The sequence below is a fragment of the Amblyomma mixtum genome, chromosome 7, assembly GCF_055824585.1.
Source record: "Amblyomma mixtum isolate Tamu chromosome 7, ASM5582458v1, whole genome shotgun sequence".
Lineage (NCBI taxonomy): Eukaryota > Metazoa > Arthropoda > Arachnida > Ixodida > Ixodidae > Amblyomma > Amblyomma mixtum.
In genome coordinates this window covers 121,215,055-121,238,118 of record NC_143018.1, presented here as the reverse complement: position 1 = coordinate 121,238,118, position 23,064 = coordinate 121,215,055, and the positions used below count along the sequence as shown (strand labels likewise).

At 48.9% G+C, this 23,064-nt stretch overlaps 2 protein-coding genes across 2 annotated transcripts; one reads left to right on the top strand and one right to left on the bottom strand.

Annotated features, from left to right (window-relative positions):
• Positions 1–8,023: 8,023 nt before the first annotated feature.
• LOC149337355 (uncharacterized) lies at positions 8,024–11,303 on the top strand. Its single transcript, XM_089554401.1, has 4 exons — positions 8,024–8,244; positions 8,877–9,027; positions 9,320–9,652; positions 11,289–11,303. Exons 1-4 carry the CDS (start codon positions 8,024–8,026, stop codon positions 11,301–11,303), a joined length of 720 nt encoding a protein of 239 aa, XP_089410527.1.
• Positions 11,304–20,707: 9,404 nt separating this feature from the next.
• Positions 20,708–21,419, bottom strand: LOC149337354 (uncharacterized). The gene has a single exon (XM_089554868.1). The coding sequence runs from the start codon at positions 21,359–21,361 to the stop codon at positions 20,708–20,710; it is 654 nt and encodes a 217-aa protein (XP_089410994.1). The 5' UTR covers positions 21,362–21,419.
• Between the last annotated feature and the right edge of the window lie 1,645 nt (positions 21,420–23,064).

Sequence of the window (23,064 nt, the reverse complement as noted above, 5' to 3'; positions counted from 1 at the left end):
CGAAGCTGCAAATGCCACTCAAAGGAGACCCATCAGCCAATGGGGTCCTCTCATCAATATAATACACACAACCGAATCTAACCTTGTTCTTACCGAGACATGGCTCATATCATCAATCACCGACTCTGAAATTCTCTCGCTTTCTTCGGATTGAAATATTTTCCGGCGGGATCGAATCGACAAGCGTGGGGGTGGCGTACTGATAGCAGCCCACCGAAATCTTCAATGCATCGAATTAAAAATATCATCGCCCCTAGAAATTATATTTGTTATTTCCAATGCCTCTTACCCGCCTATAATAATCGGCGCCTGTTAACGCCCCCCCGACGCCAACGCTTCTTTTGCCGCCGAATTCCACGCAGTTCTTCAATGCGTAACTGCAACGCACCGTCAGTCACCTATTCTGCTGTTCGGAGACTAACTTTCCTGCTATTACCTGGTATAATCTCGCCAAAACACTATCAAAGAATAACATTGAAAGTGACTTCGTAAACACGTGTCTAACCTTTGGACTAACTGTTGTGTAATCATCGCGGCTAGAGCGATAGCGGCGGCGCAACGATCGCGAGAGCTGGCTATAAGATAAGCCGCGCTGCTCGGCCACCGGGCATTCCACTACAAGCTGTGATGGAATAAACCACGTTCGGTTTTCCACCCATCTGGCCTTCGTCTGCTGTCCCCGACAAAACACGACATTTGGCGACGAGGATGGGATTCTGACCAGTTCTACAGCAAGCCGACATGGAAACAGATGGTTCGGCAGCGGCGGGAGCAGTGACGCAAATCGTGGGTCGACTGGGACACATCGAGCCCTTCGACGAGTCTACGAGCGACTGGCCGTCGTACGAGGAACGCTTAACGTCGTTTCTTCTGGTCAACCGTATCCCCGAGGACGACAAGGTACACGCTTTTTTGAGTCTCGTAGGCCCAAAGACGTACAGTCTCCTCAAGTCATTGACAGCGCCGGAATTGCCGTCAGCTAAAAGTTTCGACGTGCTAAAGAAACTTCTAGGCGACCACTTGTCACCGAAGCCGTCGGTAATTAGTGAACGCGCGAAATTTCACAGGAGAGCGCAACTCGAGACTGAATCGATTTCGGAATATGTTGCACAGTTGCGGAAATTGGCACAGACATGTGAATTTGAATCCGCACTCGATCAGTCGCTGCGGGACCGTTTTGTTTGCGGGTTGCGCAGAGAAGATATACAGCGAGTGTTATTCACGGAGGATAACAAGCTAACCTTTCAAAAAGCCGTGGAACGAGCGCTAGCCATGGAAGCAGCGAAAAAGAGCGTAGCAGAGGCGCACGCCTCTGATACGGGCGTTCCGGACGTTCACAAGGTCAGAGCCGTTGGGGAAAGCGATATGACGCAGCGAAATTGCTATCGCTGCGGGTCGGCGAAGCATGCAAGCCGACTGTGTCCGCACATAGCAGCCACCTGTTTCAAATGTGATAAGAAAGGACACATTCAAAGGGTGTGCCAAGCTAGCAAGCAGCAAAAGACGAAGGGAGCGCGGCGAAACTCGATGAAGATGTTGGTTCCCGTTCAAGCTTCTGTAAGCGTGAAGGAAATTATTTCGCCTGGTCTGGCTCCGATAAAAATTTCTGTGCACGTGGAAGGGCGGCCCTTGGTCATGGAGCTGGATACAGGGGCTACTGTGTCCGTCATGTCTTTATATCAGTTTCGGCAGATGTTTCCTTCAATCAAGGTCATGCCAACGACGCTGCAGCTGCGGACGTTCCAGGGAGCCATAGTCCAGCCTGTTGGAGTCGCTCACGTGGCCGTGCAGTACGGAGAGCAGAGGGCCCAGCTACCTCTCTACAGCACGAAAGAAAAGGGACTTCCGCTGCTAGGTCGACAATGGTTGCAAGCCATCCGACTCAATTGGAGCAGTATCTTCGAGCTCAACGCTATTTCCAGGTCAGATGGTTCTGCTTGTTCGAGTCAAACTGCCAGACTACGCGCACTTCTAGACAGATACCAGAGTTTGTTTAATGACGAACTGGGAACAATTTCGGAAGAAAGAGCAGAGTTGTCGCTAAAAGATGGTAGCGTGCCGAAGTTTCTGAAGGCAAGAAGTGTGCCCTTTGCATTACAACCTGCGGTCGAGGCCGAGCTTAATAAGCTGGAAGGCATGGGAGTCATTTCACCAGTTGCGACGAGCAGCTATGCCACACCGGTTGTACCAGTAGTAAAGAAGGACGGTGGTATAAGACTATGCGGTGATTACAAGACCACCCTAAATCCTTGTCTTGAACCTGACCGGTACCCACTGCCGAGAGTCGATGAGTTGTTTGCGGCGCTCGCAGGGGGCCAAGAATATTCTAAGATTGATCTCAACAGAGCCTATCATCAGGTGGTGGTGTCAGAGTCGTCAAGAGAGTACTTGACACTCAATACCCATAAAGGACTTTTTGCGGTAAACAGGCTACCGTTTGGGGTTTCATCGGCACCATCCATTTTCCAAAGAATTATGGACACAATGCTGAAAGACCTGAAAGGCGTCAGCTGCTATTTGGATGACGTTCTCATCACTGGAAGGACGGCAGACGAGCATTTTGCAAATCTGGAAGCTGTCCTAAAGCGGTTGACGAAGCGCGGGGTTCGAGTAAAGAAAGAAAAGTGTTCGTTCTTTCAAAAAGAACTGCGCTATCTTGGTCATGTTATCAGCGCAGCAGGTGTCAGCACAACGCCAGAGAAGATAGAAGCCTTGACGAAAGCTCCCGCGCCCACAAGCAAGCAGCAGCTGCAGTCGTTTCTGGGCGTCGTCAATTACCACGGGAAGTTCGTTCCACGATTGTCTACTCTGGCCAGTCCTTTTTACAAACTGCTGCGTCGCGATCATCCATGGCGCTGGGATGCATCGTGCCAAGCGGCGTTCGAGGAAGTCAAAAATGCGTTGGCGTCATCCGCGATACTGGCGCATTACGACCCCGATAAGCCTTTGCAAGTGGCTTGTGACGCTTCCCAGTACGGCGTGGGTGCAGTACTTTCTCATGTTGCGGACGATGGAAGCCCTCGCCCGGTCGCTTAAGGCCGATTCACACGACGGACCGTTCGCCCGCGGCCCGCGCACTACGTGTGCATACGTCAGCACTTTGAGAGGCGCGCTAGATGCATGGATGGATGGCGGCCGACAGCGCGCCTCTCAAAGTGCTGACGTATGCACACGTACTGCGCGGGCCGCGGACGAACGGTCCGTCGTGTGAATCGGCCTTTATGCGTCGCGCACATTAAATGACGCTGAGAAAAAGTACAGTCAGCTAGAAAAGGAAGCACTTGCCATCATTTTTGCAGTCAAAAAGTTTCATTTCTACATCTATGGAAGATGTTTCACATTGATCACGGATCACAAGCCGTTACAAACCATCCTGGGGCAGAAGACAGGCATTCCACCGATCGCGGCAGCACGCTTGCAGCGATGGGCCGTCACTTTGTCTGCTTACAAGTACTCGCTCGTGTACAAAAAGTCCAGTGACAACGCAGAGGCAGATTTTTTTTCAAGGTTCCCTCTCCAGGGCCAGCAAGACGGCACGTCCGAAGGCGAGGAATCATTTTATGCACTGCGCCTGGAGTCGATGCCCCTATCCGCCAAAGAGATTGCGCGTGCCACATCACGTGATCCGATGCTTAGTAAGGTGCTCCATTTTACTAGCACAGGTTGGCCATCGTACCTGCGAGATGCAAGCCTAAAGCAATTTTTCGACAGACGTTTGCAGATCAGCGTGTGTCAAGGGTGCCTCATGTATGGCATGAGGGTTGTTATCCCGTCTACCCTTCGAGAGTCTGTTCTCGACGAACTGCACCAAGGTCATCCTGGAATCGTTAGGAGCAAGGAATTGGCTCGCAGCTACGTCTGGTGGCCGTCAATTGATGCAGATTTGGAAACAAGGGTACGAAGTTGTCAAGCGTGCCAGCAACAACGTAATGAACCATGCAAGGCACCTCTGCATCCTTGGGCATGGCCGACCGCACCATGGAGGCGAATTCACCTGGACTTCGCGGGGCCTTTTCGAGGAACCACATTTCTAGTGGTAGTAGATGCCCACTCGAAGTGGCCAGAGGTGTTCGTCATGCGGAGCACAACGTCCGAACGTACTGTTGCTTGCTTGCGTGAACTTTTCTGCAGATTCGGATTGCCAGAGACGGTAGTGTCCGACAATGGGCCACAACTGGTGTCCGAAGAGTTCAAGGCATTCATGCGGGACATCGGGGCCAGACATGTCGTGAGCGCCCCTTATCACCCAAGCACAAATGGCCTGGCTGAACGTTTTGTGCAAACATTAAAGTCGGCTCTGCGCAAATCACCTCCTGGTGCATCTGTCGAAGTGGCACTTCATAAATTTTTGTTGGCATACCGAAATACACCTCATCCTACGACAGGAGAGGCACCAGCTAACCTCTTGATGGGTAGAAGGTTGCGTACTAAGCTGGATGCAATCAAGCCGACGGTGGAGGGGAAGGTGATGCGCAGTCAGTTCACCCAAATGCAGCAAAGGAAAAGCAACAGAGACTGTTTTTGCATTAATGACAGTGTTTTAGTTCGCAATTACAGAGGCTCCCCGAAGTGGGTTCGTGGAACTGTCCTCAAGAAAACTGGACCAGTCTCCTACAAAGTCCTGGTGAGCACGCCCCGAGGCTAGTTCATCTGGCGTCGGCACCTCGACCAGCTGCTGGGTAACACAAGCCCTAAGGTGACACCAGGGTCATCTGACGTAGACAACGTGGAGGGGTTCCTGCTTTTCCCTCCAAACCAAACAGGTGACCAGCCAGCATCAGAGGAGCCGGTGCCCTTGCAGCCTCCCGAGGTCCCTCCGGCGCCCGCTCCTACATCCGAGACGTCGGCTCTTGGAAGGCGCTACCCGTCAAGAAATCGCCGTCCACCCGAGCGATACGAAGCTGGCTTTTAACTATTGTATAAGGATACAATTGCACCCTCTAAATAAAAGGGGAGGAGTGTTGTGTAATCATCGCGGCTAGAGCGATAGCGGCGGCGCGACGATCGCGAGAGCTGGCTATAAGATACGCCGCGCTGCTCGGCCACCGGGCATTCCACTACAAGCTGTGATGGAATAAACCACGTTCGGTTTTCCACCCATCTGGCCTTCGTCTGCTGTCCCCGACAAAACACGACACTAACGCAAGTAGTCGCCCAACCAACACGTCATAGCAGCAATTCGTCTAATACACTCGATCTGATCCTTACTTCTGACTCCGATAAGCTCTCTTCGCTCACATATTTGCCAGGTCTTAGTGACCATTCCATCGTGCACGGTTCGTTTCATGCCATCTACCGGGTACACCAACAATAATGAAAACAATAACATTATATGACAAAGGAAACTATTCCGCAATCAATACTGCACTTGAGAAATTTTCCGTCTGGCTTCTTGTGGACTTTTCTAAACGTTCCGCTGAGACTAACTGGTTACTTTTCAAGGATAAAATGCATGAGATGATAAAGACGTACATACCCACTATCACTGTAGCCGATAAACAATCATCGCCATGGTTCAACCGCACGCTGAAACGTCTCAACAACAAAAAGAAAAGACTCTTTCGCTCTGCTAAACGAATTAACAACGAATGCTCATGGAAAAAGTATTACACTGCGAAAAAGGAGTTTGAGTCACTTGCTAACAAAACAAAGCAATTTTCTATTCATCAGTCTTGCCAACCATGTTAAAAAATGACCCTAAAAAATTTTGGAGTACTATAAACCCTAAACGCTCGCAACCATTACAATTACACGATCACTGCAATCGCCCGATTCCTGCAAGTCAAACAGCCGAAGAACTAAACCGTGCATTCACTTCTGTTTTCACGCAAGAACCTGCTAACAATTTACCAGATTTTCCCCATTACGATCACACTGTTATGCCTGAGATCACTTTTAATCCTCCCGGTATTGTGAAAATCATTGACTCATTAAGGCTTTTATCTTCTGCAGGTGTCGATGGCATTAACACCAAGGTACTAATACATACGAAAAACACTGTCAGTGTGATTTTATGCCATATTTTCCAGCAATCATTCTCATCAGGAGTGGTGCCGGAAGACTGGAAAGTAGGCAAGGTTGTTCCAGTCCCGAAAAAAGGTCCTCCATCTTTATGTTCTAGTTATCGTCCCATTTCACTAGCTAGCATTTGTTCAAAACTAATGGAGCATGTGCTTTACTCTCACATAGTAAAATTCCTGATATCTGTCACTTTTTTTCATCCTAATCAGCATGGGTTTCGCAAAGGGCTATCATGTGATACTCACCTAGCTTTATTCATTAACGACATAAGCTCTAATCTCGATTTAAACATTCCGGTGGACGCTCTCTTTTTGGATTTTGAAAGGCATTCGACAAGGTTCCCCATCAAAGACTTCTACTTAAACTTTCAAGCTTACACATTAACCCCCTTGTATTAGATTGGATACGCAATTTTCTCACTAACCGGAAACAATTTGTGTATGCTAATAAACTTTCGTCATCTTGCTCCCCGCTCCTTTCCGGTGTCCCCCAAGGCACTGTGCTTGGGCCTTTGCTTTTTCTAATCTGTATTAACGACCTGCCTAATAATATCACTTCTCATATCCGCCTATTTGCAGACGACTGTGTAATCTACCGCCCCATCCATAACACCTCTGACTCTCGCTTACTTCAAGACGACCTTAAACGTGTTGAAGCCTGGTGCGACACTTGGTTAATGTCCTTAAACACTAATAAAACGTCATTGCTTTCTTTCCATCGGCGCCAAAAATATCAACCGTTCAAGTATGAAATAAGTGCATCTGAAATAGCATCTGTTCAATCGTATAAATATCTCAGAATCACATTTTCCAACACACTTAATTGGTTAGCGCACATAACAAACATAACAAACGAAGCCAATCGCACTCTTGGCTTCCTCCGTAGGAACTTGCGACTCGCTTCTGCTTCAATTAAAACATTAACATACCTCACATTTGTCCGGCCGAAGTTATAGTACGCATGCTCAGTCTGGGACCATCATCAATCTAACCTTTCAAACACCCTCGAATCAGTTCAGAATCGCGCAGCTAGATTTATTTTTTCGGATTACTCGTATCACACCAGCGTCACTGCACTTAAATCTGAGGCTAATCTTACTAATCTCGAGTCCGGACGTTGCATCTTTCGGCTCTGCCTCTTTCATAAATTTTATCACAGCCAACTTGATGTTTCAGCTATCCTGCCAGCTCATCGCTTATCAAGCCGTACCAACCATCCCAAAGCAGTCTACCCACCCCCAGCACAGACTACAGCTCATCTTCGCTCATTCTTCGTGCAAACTGCTCGAGACTGGAACAGCCTGCCATTCGACTCCGTGCACCACTCCGATCCACTGCACTTCAAGGCTGCCATCCAATCTCCCATTAGTGACACATTCAGCCCATCCCTCATGTAATACCCCATTCCTGGGGCATTTGAGGTATTGATAATAAATAAATGAATAAAAAATGATTACCCCCTACAGAGATTATCCCCATTGACCGATTCCTTTGAACCTGCTAGCGTGAATTCGCAGAGGTAGGCACATGACTGGGGAGTAACTAAGGCTTAATCGGATTAACCGGTCATAAAAACCAGGCCTGTTTTCTTTCGGCGCTCCCCTTTCCTTATACTGCTGTCACACGGGCACTTTCGATCGCGATCCAGTCGATCGAGATCGAACTCGATACAGATCCAGCGCTGCTACACGGCGAATTCGATCGCGATCGACCTCGATCCTGCTCAAGCGCCTGGAGCACGCTCAAGGAGCCGCTGCGAGACTCGTTCCCAGGCTACACGCCAACTGAAACAAAATATCGCAGCTAAAACTAAAGAGTACTAAAATATTTATGATAAAAAAAAATTGGCACAATTTTAAAACAACATTTGTTTTATTTGTGTGCTTTGATTTGCAAAGCGGCGTTTATACTCTTGACACCGGGCATGCCTATTTTGACAGTTGTAAACAAACGCGATCCCGGCTGCCACGTGCGTTGCCCGCCGAGCGTTTGTTGCTGTAGCCATGGAGACACCTGCTGGCGCTTCACGTCGTCGGAGGCTTTGGTCCGAAGAGGAGACCTCTGTGTTCATTGATTTATGGGAGGACAGACTAGAGGATCTGAGGCGCCAGGAAAGAAACAGCGGCGTATATAACGAGATCGCGGAGGCCATGGGCGCGGCTGGATTTCAGCGGTCTGCTACAGAAGTACGCCACAAAATGCGCAACCCGACACGCACGTACCGGTAAGTGCCATGTCTCTGTTTCATAATCAAGCGACTTACATCAGTGCCCGCGTCCTGCATTGTACAGTCATGGCCAAAATAATACGAAGCATGTTGCGGTGTTCCGCAAGTCCACATGTGGTACATTCGCGCCTGTGTGGTACTACATACGCGCATATGGCGCCCGTGTGTGTCTTTGTGTTGTGGTTTGTCCCGTGTTTTCGCAACCTTCACCTTAACAGTAACATGTACCAACTAGGCCCAACCGAAGTTTTATTGACGTACTACCGAGAGCAAAAAAGAAGGGGGGGGGAAGAGATGTGACGACAGGACAGCGTTGTGTGTAGCACGTGTTTACATGGCCAGGTGTACGATTCCCCTGGCTCGTGGAAAAAATGTCGGTCGTGCATAATGCACACATTTTCAGGGGACGCACTTTCTCCATCCTGCCAAGCGAATACGTGCTCATTAGCTCGCCAGACAATGCAGAAGTCGATTCTTACCCGCGAATCTGCATTAACAAACTTTTTTTACCAGCTGTATACACGCAAGCCCGCTGTCATCGCGCCGGCTCAATTGAGTTTTCAAGCACTTGTTTAGAGGCTGTTTTCTTAAGTGCGGCACATTCCATATAAAATATTCAATTTGTGCAGGGACTTGCTCAAAACCGGCAGAACTACCGGTTCTGGCGCCATTGGCTGGCCGCACTTCGAGCAGCTACACTCATTCCTGGGGTCACTGCCTGTAAATGACCCAACAATCGCCCAGGAGTCCAGCTGTGGCGACCAGAGCTCTGTAGAGCATGTAAGTAGCTTGCAATTTGTTGTACAGAGATCTAGCAAATAGTGGCGCATTGATTTTGTTGTCTCGTGTTGTCGTGCTGTATAAAAATGCTTGCCGTTTGGCACTGAATGCCATGTCCTAGAAAACGTGCCGGATATTTTCTTTATGAAACCGAAGTACCTTTTATGGTGAACCACTCCTCTACAATCCTCTCTCACAAGCTATCACGCTATCAAACTATAGCTATCAAGCTGTAGCTCTCACAAGCTATCAGCACCTGCATAACTCAGAAGGCTACTTTTTATTTCTGCAGCTCGTTGACCAAATGGTGTATGGCACCAATAGTGCCGGTAGCAACACTGGTACGCTGCCATCTCCTTGTGACGCCAATGAGTCCTGCAGGAAACCAAGCGGGCCACAGACCCTCAACAGCAGCGCTGCTGAGGATAATGAAAATAGGCCGCCGCCAGATGGGCCGTCTCAGCAGCAACAGCGACCGGTGCGGAAAAGAAAGCGGAGTTCAACCGTAGCAGAATTCCAGCAAGCTCTGCTCACAGAGCAGAGGCTCCTGAGAGAGACTCTCGAAGCTTCTCAAGCAACGGAGCTTGCGTTGCGCGAGAAGCACTACAAGCTCCCAGAAAAAATGGTAAATTTTATGACAAAATTTTTCGAAACACCGTAATAAAATGAATTTGGCTACTACATCCTTGGTGTGGTTTTCACAGCATATATGGATTCAGCCTGACACTGATGCAGGATATACTGTGCGTTACAAGAACACCAAACCAAAAAGAAAGTACAGGAATGACACACATGTTCATACCAAGAGAGAGAGGAGACAAAGCTTTAATTTAAAATTGCACTCATACAGAACAAGTGGAAAAGAACATACTACAGAGCACGCTAATTTTTAGAACTTAGAAAAAAAAGGCCCAAGAACACTGAAAACAGTTCGCGCTGAATTCCCGAGTCTGCTCGAAGTGTTGCTCAGAGCAAATATCACCATCTTTAATATGACATACCATATTTTCCGGTGTATACGACGCACCCTTGTATAAGACGCCCCCCCCCCCCCCCCCCCCCCCCCCATATATGCAGGCTGTCATTGAAAAATTTGGTATATAAGACGCACCCGTGTATAAGACGCACCCCAATTTAACCGGTTAGGCTAGTGAGATTTAAACGCGCTTGTGCGACCATCGCGAAATTCACTTTACCTGTGACAAATTCTTAAGCAACGCTAAGTGATCGAAAATGACAACGCTCACGCTATACCCGCCCACGTTTTCGAAAAAAGAAAAAAACGAAAGTGCTCTGCATTATGTCCATAACAACATTTTATTTCGACTTAAAACCTATGAAGTCTTCATCTTCGTATACGCTATCAAAAAGTTCGCCCATTTCTGGCGGCAACGCGGCTGAAACATTCTCTTCCTACTACGTACACGGAGCAAAGTTGCAAAGGGTGGCTAAAAAAGAACCCCGGCTTGTCTTGACTTGTCTTGACAATGGCGAGAAGCGCGATTGTCTTCATCTTTTGGCATTTCACATTACTTTTGCTTGGAGCCTCCGAAACGGTTGCGTGTTTGTGATCCCGGAAGTCGTCATCCCAGCTGTTTCATGATAAAGTTCACCTAAGAAAAGCTGCGCACGGCGGTCCCCGTATTGAAGTATTAACCGCGTTACAACCGCGTCATTGGTGGTGATATTTTTTCGATGAAAAAGGCTTGAACATGAACCTGAGTAACTTCTGAACTCGCAAAACAAAAACGCGAAAAATTAGCGTATAAGACGCACCCTTGTATAGGACGCACCAACAAGATTTCTGAAAAAAAACCGCGTCTTATACACCGGAAAATACGGTATGTCCAGTTTTACAAATGCCACACATCAAAGTCATGGCCCTGTAATATTCTGAAGAGTTCTGTGTCGCTTTGGGATTACCAACAATGAGACAGCAGATGTACACACCCACCAAAGTATACAGCCCAAGGGGTTTGCTTGTGAGGCCTGCTCTATGCTTCGGGAGGAGTCAACCAATGTGTGGAGTGCCTTTCAGGCAGCCCCGTGGAGGCTTGCCGCTCTGCCATGGGTGGAGTAATATGTGGCAATACACGGAATGATCTTCGTTGTTGGCCAAACTACGTTCAGTCACTTTTGTTTTGTGTAGTGCCGAAATAGATGTGGGAAATTTGAGTGAGCTGGAAAGGAAACTCTTTGCCGGACCACAGACATAGGCTCAATTTCCTACGACTGCACGCCTTTGTGTGATGCGACCGCAGGCAGCTCCAGAGTAGCGAGGAAGTGCGATGGCTCCAAGGACGGCTGGCAATGAGTGGGCGACGTGGACGGGTGAGTGATATGAACCCTATTATGCCACTGCCAGCAGTGGCAGGTGAAGAGCTGGGCTCAAATTTCGCATTACCGACTGTCGTAACGGTCGTCAATTTTTTCTTGATATTGACGCTGCGCGTTTCTGAGCTACTATTCATCTCATGAAACAAAGCAAAATGACTAAAACCAGAGAACATGAGTGCCGCTGTGCCGGAACTAGTCAGCGAAAGGCGAAAAAAATAATAAAAAGTGTGGAATCACGAATGGTCACACTGACTGTAACCTTAACTGAAAGGTAGTCATGCATATTTTCAGCTTCTAAAGCTGTGAACCCCATGTGATGTTACTGCTTTGGATGAACTGTTTCGAGACTGAGTTTCTGCTAGTTGGCAACAACTACGTTGTGGTTGCCCAGCGGTATCTCAGCGTTGGCTTTTTACTGCTGTGAGGCTACAATCATTCAATATTGTAATCCCTGTAGGGAATAACTGACATTAATTTGCTTCAGTTACTGGGAATGTGGGTCACCCCTTCTACCTCGTTGCTGGAAACACTCACGTCATTTACTGCATTGCTTATTGCATGTATGCTCTCAGGACAAAGAAACGGCCTTTGGGGAGGCTGGGGGAAGATAGTTGTCAGCTGAACAGATAAGCTTTGTCATCCACTCTGCATTTGAATTGTATGATGCGCCACACGGCTGAAGCAAGACTGAAGTGGATGTTGACAGGTCATTGAGCAGCTGGTGCATCCCTTCAACAGGGCAATATAACACTAGCAGTGTGGATGTTTCTACCACAGTCAAGTCTCAATGGCAAACCAAGTCACGAAATAAAGCAGGTATACTATAAAACAAAAGAAAAGTAATCCGTATGGCATGTAGTTTAGCAATATGCAGAACAAAAGCAACAGATTCAACACCAGGACTGGGCGTCAGTTGAGAACAAGAAATACGGTTCATTATTGAACCGCTTCTCACTAGCCTAGCCATCCAATGCGCAGACAAATGGCATCGGGAAAGTTTGAACTGACAAAGCCCATTAATGTGCAGGAGACAGACTCATTCTATTTTCAGGAATTAGATTATGAGCTATATAACATAGGAAGCATGGAACCTTTCATCACCCTCCAGGCTGTCATTTTCAGAAAGTTTAAGGAATTTCAGGGGTGGCTGAAAATAAGGCATACCTTATTGATTGATACTGTAATATACGAGGTCTGTTAGAAAAGTATCCGGCTTTATTTTTTTTTTGCGAACACCTGATGGATATGAAACAAGCGCGCTTGCATCAGGCGACCTTGAACCTTCATGCGCATGCACGAATTTTTTCCTGCCTGCCGATAGCGTCAGTCGCTGGGACGCAGCGTTTGAGTGAGGCAGTGCGCAGTGCTCTCGTCGGTTTTTTATTGAAAGCAAAATGGCGGAGTGAAAGGAGCAGCGCTACTGCATCAAATTTTGCCATGAACTGGGCGACAGCCAAGTGGAAACCATTCGAAATATTCAGACGGCTTTCGTTGACGATGCTATGAGCAGCACACAGATTAAGCAGCGGTACAACTGGTTTAAAGACGGCCGCACATCGGTGGAGAACGAGCCACGCTCCAATCGGCAATCAACATGCCAAAATGACCAGGTCATTGCCGAACTGAACGCTATGGTGATGCGGAACGTCGCGTAACTATCCGAGAAATTGAGGAAGAGGTGGACATGAGCACTTTCTCCGCACATTCCATTATCACCGAAGATTTAGCCATGGAGAGAGTGGCGGCGAAATTCGTGCCGAAGCTGCTCACGGTGGAGCAAAAGCAGCTTCGTGTTGAAGTCTCACAGGACATGCTGGATTCTGCAAACAGTGACCCCGACTTCATCAACCTCATAATCACTGGTGACGAGTCTTGGGTGTACAGGTACGACCCGGAAACCAGATCCCAGTCGTCACAGTGGAAGCATTCCACGTCACCAAGACTTCAGAAGGCCCGCCAAGTGCGCAGCAATGTGAAAGTGATGCTGACTGTTTTCTTTGACACCCTCTGTGTGGCAGACCACGAGTACGCACTCCACAGGGACAAACAATGACCAAAGAGTACTACAGGGATGTCCTCCGTTGCCTACGTGATGCTGTGCGGCGCAAGAACCCGGAGCTGAGGTCAACAGGAAACTGGCGCACCCATCGGGACAATGCTCCTGCACATTCCTCGCACTCGATTCAGATTTTTTGGCGAAAAACCAGACTCCTGTAGTTCAGCAGACTCCTTACTGTCTTGATATGGCCCCTGCGATTCCTGGCTGGTTCCCAAAATCAAAAGGCCATTGAAAGGAGCGCGATTTCAGACAAGGAAGAACATTATGGCTGCAACGACAGCTGAGCTAAACTCCATTCCGAAAAGGGCTTTTTCGAAATACTTCCCACAATGGCAGCACCGCTGGGAGAAGTGTGTGGAGTCCCAAGTAGACTACTTTGAAGGTGACTAGGTTTGCAACGCTCCAGTTATGCAAGTTTTTTTTATACGGCCAAAGGTCGGATACTTTTCTAACAGACCTCGTATGTCTGAGTTTAGGTACGTCTGGATTCTGGCTGGTTTAAATGAATATTTATTGCAGTTGGCAGCAACTGCTGAGCAAATTCGAAATTGCAAAGGTGATTGTCCTATCCTAAGTGGGCTTCTGGCATCTATTTATATAAATTTCCTCAGTTGCAGTGATAATATAAACACTAGTAAGTGCAATGAAAAGTGTGCATTCAGAGCGTTTAGCAGAGTGCTACAACTTGGTTCCCATATAGGGAATTGTACATAGTGTATATTGCCGCTCTACCCCTGTCCTTTCTATCGCTCCCCCCTTCTCTCTCCGTCCTTTTATTCCTGCTAGCCGCAGCTAGCAACATCTTTTCCTTCCACTGCTATCTTTTTTTTACTGATAAATAGCCAATAGCAACAACATGGTAGGTCAGCTTGAGACATCTAGAAAAGCGTGAACATTGGGCTTCAACCTAGGTGTGTATGCTTTCTCAGGTCACCATTGTTTAGCGTAGTTACAGGAATTGTTTTTGGCTCTGTTGAATAAATATGCATCACAGGCACTTTTTGGCAGCATACAAAAATTAGGAGGCAGCTAGGGGTCAGAACATACTATCCCCCGGGATGCGCATTTGATCAACTTTGTCTTGTGTATTGCTTGCTACATCTAATCACTGTTGTCATTGTTTCAGGTGCTACCGGTTTACTACCTACCAGCAGTGTGTGCTGTGGCTGTGGGGGTGGCTTGGGCATCATAATAGTAGGCCACTGTCCGCCTACATAGTCAAAGCTAAAACAGCAAGGTACCCTGCTGAAAGCCACATAGGCTTTCAACTTGCGACTGCCTAGTAATAAAGAAGTGGACCATTACGTGCTCATTTTTGCTTCCAATGCATCACAGCATTTACAGATTGCATGCAGACCATTTTTGGGAATGTGCTTAGCTTGTTCAGTGTAGACTTATTTAAATTTCTCTACACAAGTTGTATAAAAGGGTCACAAAGTCTCTGCCTGACGGACAAGGACAAGCTTGTCCGTTTCATACTTCGGCACCATGAGAGGTGGCTCAACTACACTCACACTCACGGCCACTTGCACTCACGACTACTCACTCACACGCACAACCAATCACCTAAACTCATGACCGCTCACTCACACTCGTGACCTCCCATCCATTCACTCACTTGCACTCACACTGATACAGACGTGAGTGAGGCAATATGAGTGCTCTCATGAGTGAGTGTGCCGACCTATGGTCCTTGTGCATCGTCCAAAAGTGTCCAATGGTAGGCATCCTATGCTCCAAACCATGGGATTTCAGCTTGCCACTGGCAGGATAAAGTGCTGGACCATCTCATACCCCATTTCTGCTTGCAGTGCATCAGAGCTTTTGCAGATTGCAATGCATCCAGACCACTTTTTGGGAATGTGCTTAGTTTATTCAGTCTCTGCGTAGCAACGACTTATTTGTAATTCAACCGCTTTATACGAGTTGTTCAAAAGGGTTACAGACCTGTGGTGGCAGACCAAAACTTCAGAATTCAACTACCCTGCTGATGATGAACCAACACTCAAGGTGTGAACCTTCGAAGTCACAAAATTTTGTTCTACAGTTCATCAAATTGGCATACACAACTGAATCACAGTAAATATATTTGATTAGCAACATCTCAAAATCAGCAAGTTAGGTGGCTTCATTGCTCTTTCACAAGATAACATATAGCTCTGTGTTTCAGCCATGCAGTAAACTACAAAAAGATGCACAAAGCCACTTGGCATAGCAGTTAGAAAACAGTTTATTGACTTGCTTAGATGTATCTGCAGAATCCTTCCAGCACATGCTTGGTAGGTAGTCTGGGTCCTGCTCAAATCTGAAAGCCTGTTGGTCCACGGGTGCAAGCACCACTCTTATCACACTTGCCTCAACTGCTCCTCTGCCAGTCATAGGAATGTAACTGCAGGCACAATGAATCAAAGTTTTACCTGCTAACAGTGTCTTGCAAGTGACTGCACAAATTGCAGAGGAGCAGGGCCCGACTGTGATAGGAGCATCCCTATCCGCCAACTGGGATACGCGCTCTCTAGCAGGCAGGTTCTGCCGAGAGAAAAATCTGTGTGATCTGGCTGAATCAGTCATTTTTCTGCACAAGATGTTGGTTGCCAAGGTGACCATTGAAAAAAAGGATACGTGTCTGGGCATGTCCATACAATCTGCGGCCAGGTGGACAGGAAGCTGGAAATCTGTAGCCAGTTGGACCTGCAAGAAACTTGTAAAAGTATGTGCCACGAAGATGCTCACGTCGGCCTCCGACACAGCAGAACGGAAGACACACATCTTGCTCCTGTAGACCGCTCATACTTTCGAACACGCTCCATGTTGTCGCCCTCACCTTGCTGAAAGCAGGGATCGGCGCTGGGAAAGCACTTATGCTGGCTTCTGATGCACCACAGAAGGATCGCCACAGCTTGCTGCTGCTCAATAACTTCCTTCACAAGCTTACAGGTGTACTCTGGAAATTAAATCTGCAACTGATATTGTTCCAAATTGCTCCCCAAATGTCGGGCATGCGGAAGTTACACATATTACTTACTGAAAGTTTGAGGTATTTTCATGGGACACATTGTGCGTGATGGCTGTGCTGTGCCTTGGTCGACTTCACCATTCCCTTTCTGTGTCATTGCAAGGCATTGGTCCACATCTGGGGGGTGGGGTGTACTCTCTGCTGATGGCTCACTGGAATCAGAATAGTACCAACTGTTAGGCTCAAGACCCATGCACATATGAAGAGCCCACCTTTTGACATCGTCATCGTGGGTTGGAGACTAGCTGGAGTTAGAGTCTGGCCTGTCACTCAGTGGAGATGTGCAGTCAAGTGGTTCACTGCTGCATGTGGCCAGGACGAAGGGTGGAAGCAGCAAGGGCTCCTCTGTGACCGGCCAGGAGAAGCCGCAGCCGGCTGGTGCCACTGTAGGGAAGCAAATATTTATCCACACAGAATGGCCGAAATACAATGAGGACTTACGGACGGCCGCGCATCTGGCGCTGTATTCAACAGAACCATTGTCCTGGTGCGGACAACTGCTGGCTGCAACCGTTGAAGGCCCTGCCTCAGAAGGATCTGGTTGAAGGTATTTGCTCTGAAAGATGGTTGTACAAAGGCAGATCAGCCACTTTCCTTTCTAAAGCATTTGGGTTTAGAAAGCTGGAGGTAGTGCAACATATCATTTCTGGATTACTTTACATTTCATGATTTCACAATAAATACATTGATTTGTGTGCTTCACCAGTTTCTATCAGAATAATGGCCTCGGCAGTCACTGTGCGAAATCCATGCGCACCTAGCGCAGCACGGCTCCGCTGTTCGTGCTCAATGAGTGCCCGGGCACCGCGTATTTGTGGAGAAGGTGGCTAACTCGCGACCGCCGCCCACCAGCTGCTTCCCAGCGACCTGCCTCTCGCACTGGAGGAAGGGCAAGCGGTTATCTACGATTACCTCCGACACTAGCACCTCGACTTGCAAACTGTGCGAGGTGAGCACATCAACAGCGTCAGTGGCCGCTTCCTGACACGGCTGCAGTGCGCAATGATCATCCGTGCACTTGTAGGATGTGTGTGGCACGGGAACAGATGGGTGCGCCACAGGCTAGGTACAAGCAACGTGTGTGCCGAGTGTGGTGCAGCTGGAACACTGGATCACTTGCTCCTCCACTGTGCCGTGTTCACCGAATCGCACTGCAAAATGCTCGCGGCCTATAGGGCGCAGGGCCTCATCTCAGACAATCTGACGACGCTCCGGAGGCTGCAGGCAGTGCAGCGCGCACACCCATAAGCGATCTCTGGTGAGCCTCTGTGAATACTTTAAACAGACCGGTTTGACGTCCTGTCTGTTCCATGCCAAGTAGTTTCGCGCAGTGAAAGAATGCTCCGTGTGTAGCAACTTTGGGTGCTTTATAGTTGGCCGCTTCCACATAGGCTGTTGTGCACAGAGCCACGTGCGTTTTGTTTTCCTCCCGTGACAAAACACAGCACGCGCGCAAAACGTAAACATTTAGCTGGACCACGCGGTGCGCAAAGGTGAAGTGTGCGCCTGAGTCCCCGCGCGCAAGGTAAGAAGTCAGGCGACAAAAACACCGCGTGGGCCGCTTCCCCTCTCTGCCCTCTGCCTGTCCTTTTATTCCCGCTAGCCGCAGTTCAGATGCTTCAGGTTTCAATGGCAGGTGCCACGGCTAGCAACAACTTTTCCTTCCTTTATTATTTAGCTAATAACAAAAACACCCCGTCTCCTTGGCAGAGTTGTTACAAACTAAATGTGATGGCACCATCACTGGGAGAGCGGCCTGCTTTGCTTCGCCGTCACAGTACACAATGCGAATACCTCTCTCCTTGCGATCAAATCTGACAAGCACCCCAAACAAAAAACATTCCCGACCAAATGCCATTTCTGCGTGAAATTTGAGCACGAACAATGCACTGCTTTAGCTGACAGAAGCGGTCTATGGTGCAGAAAATTGCCGAACAAGCTATATATCAGAAATTTTCTACGGTTATCTCGACTGACCCCACATTTATGAATGCGAAGCACGGAACATTGTTAATTCTTTAGCTTCTGCACATAATGAACATTCACGTTATGATACAGCCACGTAACTTTTAGAACAAACTATATTTTCAGCCTGACGCATGTTCGAGGCAACAACCCTACTCAACGATGCGTTCGTGCCATGTTAAGAAAAAATTGGCAGGGGCTTAGCTTTGGTTAAGCCTGGTAGGTTGTGAAAGCAAAAGCGCAGCGCCTCCAGCTGAAGAAACGCAGTGCGCCGCGTCTACAGGTCACGCGTGGCTACCGGCCGCCCCTGTGCTACAACTCAAATCGTCTTCGGTAATTTTCTTATATTTTGTTTTTGATTTTGTTGCGACTGAGAGAAAGGAAACATAATCTACAGCTGGTATGACGTCACAGTGGCAGTAGCGCCACAGGTGCGCAGCGCGGTGTAACTGCAGCCGGGCTATCTGAAGGAGCGAGTTGGTCGCCCATTTACACTCCGCTAAATGTCAAACGTAACTGCGGCTGGGCCACGCGAAGGCTTGAAAGTGCGAGTAGTATTGCTTTCGCAATAAAAAAAGTTCATTCGCAGAAATGCTTACCAGGACTCTATGGCGCTTCGGGGCTTGTTGCTGGGTTCCATCGACGATGGGAAGTCGAAGCGTGGGCAGAGACTTCCACCGCAGGCGGGAGTGACTGACATCGGGAAGATGGAAAGCGCATGCCTCGAAGTGTTCAGCGCAGAAACGGGGAAGCTTTGGTAGCTTCTCGGTGTTGTTATACCTTCGAACAGCTACACACAGCTATAGCTTCGAAAAGTATAGCTGTGTGCACCAACCACCCACAAGCAAAAGAAGCGAGGAGAGTGCTTCCTCGGAGCAGGCCGAAGCCACACAATAAAGCACAGCACAATAAAGAAGTCGCAAACAAGGCATCACATACTGCACACATGTTCAACAACCTGCAGTCATCTGGTGGAAATAAACAAACTAAAAGCGTTAAGGGCACTGAAAACATAGCACAGCTTCCACGGCTACTCGGTGGTTATGGGCCTCGGCGACTGATTAGGAGGACCCAGGTGCACTGTCGGCTGCGGTGGCTGTGTTTCAAAGTCGGCGAAAGGCACAGGTGAGCTGTGCAATGTCATTGCACGTTAAAGAAACCCACGTGATCGAAATTAATCCACAGCTCTCCTGTACAGTGTCCCTCATAGCCCATCTGTTGCTTCAGGATGTCAAACCACAAAATTTACGAACACAGCACAACACCGACAACACGCACACCTCACTGTTGTGCCCGCTCCTTGTAGTAGCGGACAACAGCAGCTCGAGCTGAAGCGCCGCTTGTGGTTGCAGCGTCATTGACGTCGTCTGGCTGCTCGTACAGAACGTTTGTGATTCTGGTGGCAAAGACCAACTGTGGCATGATGGGCTCGTTCAACTCCTCACAAATATTATTTAGCATACAGCAGGCGCGAATCACGTCAGCAGCATTGTCCAGGTTACATGCCATTCTTTTCATGCAGTAACGAAATCGAGCCTTCATCCTCCCAAAGGCATTTTCCACTACTATTCTCGCTTTTGAGAGCCGGTAATTAAATTCCTTCATCTCATCATCTAGGTGGGCCCGGTGGCTAAATGGCTTGATGAGATGTGATGTCAGGGTGAAGGCCTGGTCACAAAGTATCAGTGGCCTGACTGGTGTTCCACTGATGCTTGCCACATGTGATTGAAATACCGGGCTTCTGGCAAACTCTGCCAGGTTGGACTGCTCGTACACGTATGCATCATGGCAGCGTCCAGGTGTGCCGACCCTAACAAAACGGAACTTGTACTTATGGTCAACAAGGGCCAGCAGTATGATGCTATACCTGCAAAGTAACAACAATAACACAAGTCAGTCATAAGTAAGGAGTAGTTAGTTTTGTAAGCCCCCTTTCTGTCGACAGCAGATGTCTAACTTCGCGCTGTAACTGCAGCTATTTCAAGGTGGCTTCCTAGCTCAGAAAACATGCCTGAAGACAATTAGTATATTTTGGAAGAACACTGCAGCGCCATCATAGATGCCCAACTTGAATGATATGGGGTACAGTAGGGGCGAGAACTGCTGATGTGCTAATATTATCAGCGGTGTAAATCAACACTGAATGGCACTACGTTACGAATACAAAACCATTTAGCAGCGATAAAGTTACTTCAAAGGCTAGACAGACAGTACCTGATAATCGTATGTTCACTGCAAACGACGTGCCAGTGTCGGCCCACCAAGAAATGAAAGAAAAATGATTACGCTGGATCACCTTACCATCATTTGTAGTTGTAATAGTCTGTTGCCTTATCTTTCGGTGGCGAGACAGGAAAATGGCAGCCGTCCAACGCCCCAACTGTCTGTGCAAAGTCCAGCACGGCACTGCACTCCTTGATGTGGTCGGCGAGTCGCTCTCCGCATGGCATCGTGAGCCAGTCAGGCTCAAGGTCGGAAATCACTGCTGTACAGAATTCTCTGTATACGGTGTTCACAGTTGACCGGCCGACTCCAAAGAGGTTCGCAATCGACCGATCTTCAGCCGACGAGCACAGTTTGTACAAGCTAATGGCGACACTCTTTTCGACGGAAATCGCCGGCCTCATGACGGTGTCCTCGCGCTGCAGAGAGCGCCGACATGTTTCCACTATAAAGTGGAAAGTGGCTGGAGAGACGCGGAATGATTGTTTAAAAAAGTTCTCGCCGAGGTGAGGCAAGATGTCCTCAAACCACCTCTCTTTCCGGATAAAAATCCAGAGCTCGCGGTGTACAACACCACTACACGTTCCGGCAGCAGCGGCAGTTGCAACAGCACTTGTGAGGAGGAGGAGTCTTTGCAAACCTTCAACCTTTGCCCTGGCCGCTTCGATTTCTGCTTCCAGGCTTGCAGACGCAGCCATCATGACGGCGATTTTGCGCTTTTTTTCTGTCGCCATCGCTCTCGGCCAAACGGCACAACACACAAGGTTGAAGAAATAAGGCACGAGCACGAGGAACGAGCACGAGTCGCACGGATGACACGGGATCGAGGAAAGTTCGGAGAAAGAGGGGGTTGCCCGGTTTTTCAGAGGATAGCGGACGTGCGCCACATGCGCTCCGCAGTTTTTGGGCTACTTGGCCCGGTCAACTCAACGGAACTGCCAAAGTTTGGTGGGAGGCGACGCAGGAAGAGAAGCGGACCACGAGGACACCATTTTCAAACCGGTGGGCCCAATATTTTTTGATTTATCCGGTCTTGAAGATCAACCACGTGGACGAAAGAGCTAAGCCAACGCTAGGCCTAGCGACTAGGCTTCACGGGCGGCGACTTCCGCGGACTCCTCGACCTCGGCAGGTGACGGAGACAGCGGAAAGATGGCCCAGACGCAAGACACCCATGCCAGACATGAATTTCTGGCAAATCGAATTATGGAGACCCAAGAAAGAATGGAGGAAGACCAACGAGACGCCACCGCAGGGGGATCCCACGTACAGGGCCCGACGGTGAACACCCAAATCCCGGGAGGCAGCACCCTAACAACAACAACAGCAAAGGCGAAGCGCAAATACGATTCGGACTCAGACTGGACCGTAGCCATGTCGCCACGGCGGCAAAAGAAACTACGCAAGAGCCAGGAAGCGAAGGCAGGCCACGTGACGGGGGATCCGAGCCCCTCAAGCGGAGGGAAAACCACAAGAGACAAACAAAGCACAACCAAGCAAGGCAAGAGGGAAGGAGCGCCGAGGAGGAGGCTCCCTCCCCTACCGAAAGAAGATTTAAAGGTGATCCTGAGGCCAAAGGGACTAGCAGTGCGAAAGCTGCAAACACACCAAGTGGCGCGAGCGGTGGTTGCAGCCACCGGGCATGGATGCAAGGCAGAAGACCTTATAATCCGACTGCGCAACGGCTCGAATATCATAATCGTCAGCACGAATAAGGAAGAGACAGCCAAACAAGTCAGAAACATAGCGCATCTCAACTTCGGTGGAAGAAGCTACTAAGTAACGGCACACGTGGCGGCGCCGGAGGGAACGCTACGGGGAGTCATCCACGGGGTAGACCCGGGAACCCCAGAAGAAGAATTAAAGGCCAACCTAAGGACAAGAACGCACGGAGAGAAGATTTTGGCGGCACGAATGCTAGGGAGATCCAGCACAGCAGTCATTACCTTCAGCGGCCCAATCCTTCCCAAGCAAGTCCTGCTCTACGGGGGAGAGATGTGGTGCCACCCATACCGACCAACGAGGCAGATATGCTACAACTGCTGCCAGCAAGGGCATCGAGCAGACGTATGCCCAAACCCGGAAAGCAAGGCGTGCAGGCAATGCGGCCAAGCAAATCCGGAGACCCCTATTGAAAAATCCGGTATCGCGGCAAACCGGATTTTACCGAAACATATCGGTTTCATACCGGTCCGGTATCACTCTCATATCGGCGAGACTCGTCCGGTTTGGTCGCTGTACCGGTTCATACCGGTCCGGTATCGATCCCAAACCGGACAGACCGCTCCGGTACGGAGCTCATACCGGACAGTCCATTCCCGGTTCGAAGCTCAAACCGGACAGACCAGTCCGGTACGGAGCTCAAACCGGACAGACTAGTCCGGTACGGAGCTCAAACCGGACATACCAGCCTGTATTCAGAGCGATATGTGCTGCG

What these genes read in the sequence shown, in the direction of transcription:
- LOC149337355 (XM_089554401.1), top strand. Translation starts at nt 8,024, where the DNA reads ATGGAGACACCTGCTGGCGCTTCACGTCGTCGGAGGCTTTGGTCCGAA. An exon ending in AACCCGACACGCACGTACCG is followed by an intron (nt 8,245 to 8,876) that starts GTAAGTGCCATG and finishes CAATTTGTGCAG; the next exon opens with GGACTTGCTCAAAACCGGCA. An exon ending in ACCAGAGCTCTGTAGAGCAT is followed by an intron (nt 9,028 to 9,319) that starts GTAAGTAGCTTG and finishes TTATTTCTGCAG; the next exon opens with CTCGTTGACCAAATGGTGTA.
- LOC149337354 (XM_089554868.1), bottom strand. Translation starts at nt 21,361, where the DNA reads ATGGCGACAGAAAAAAAGCGCAAAATCGCCGTCATGATGGCTGCGTCT.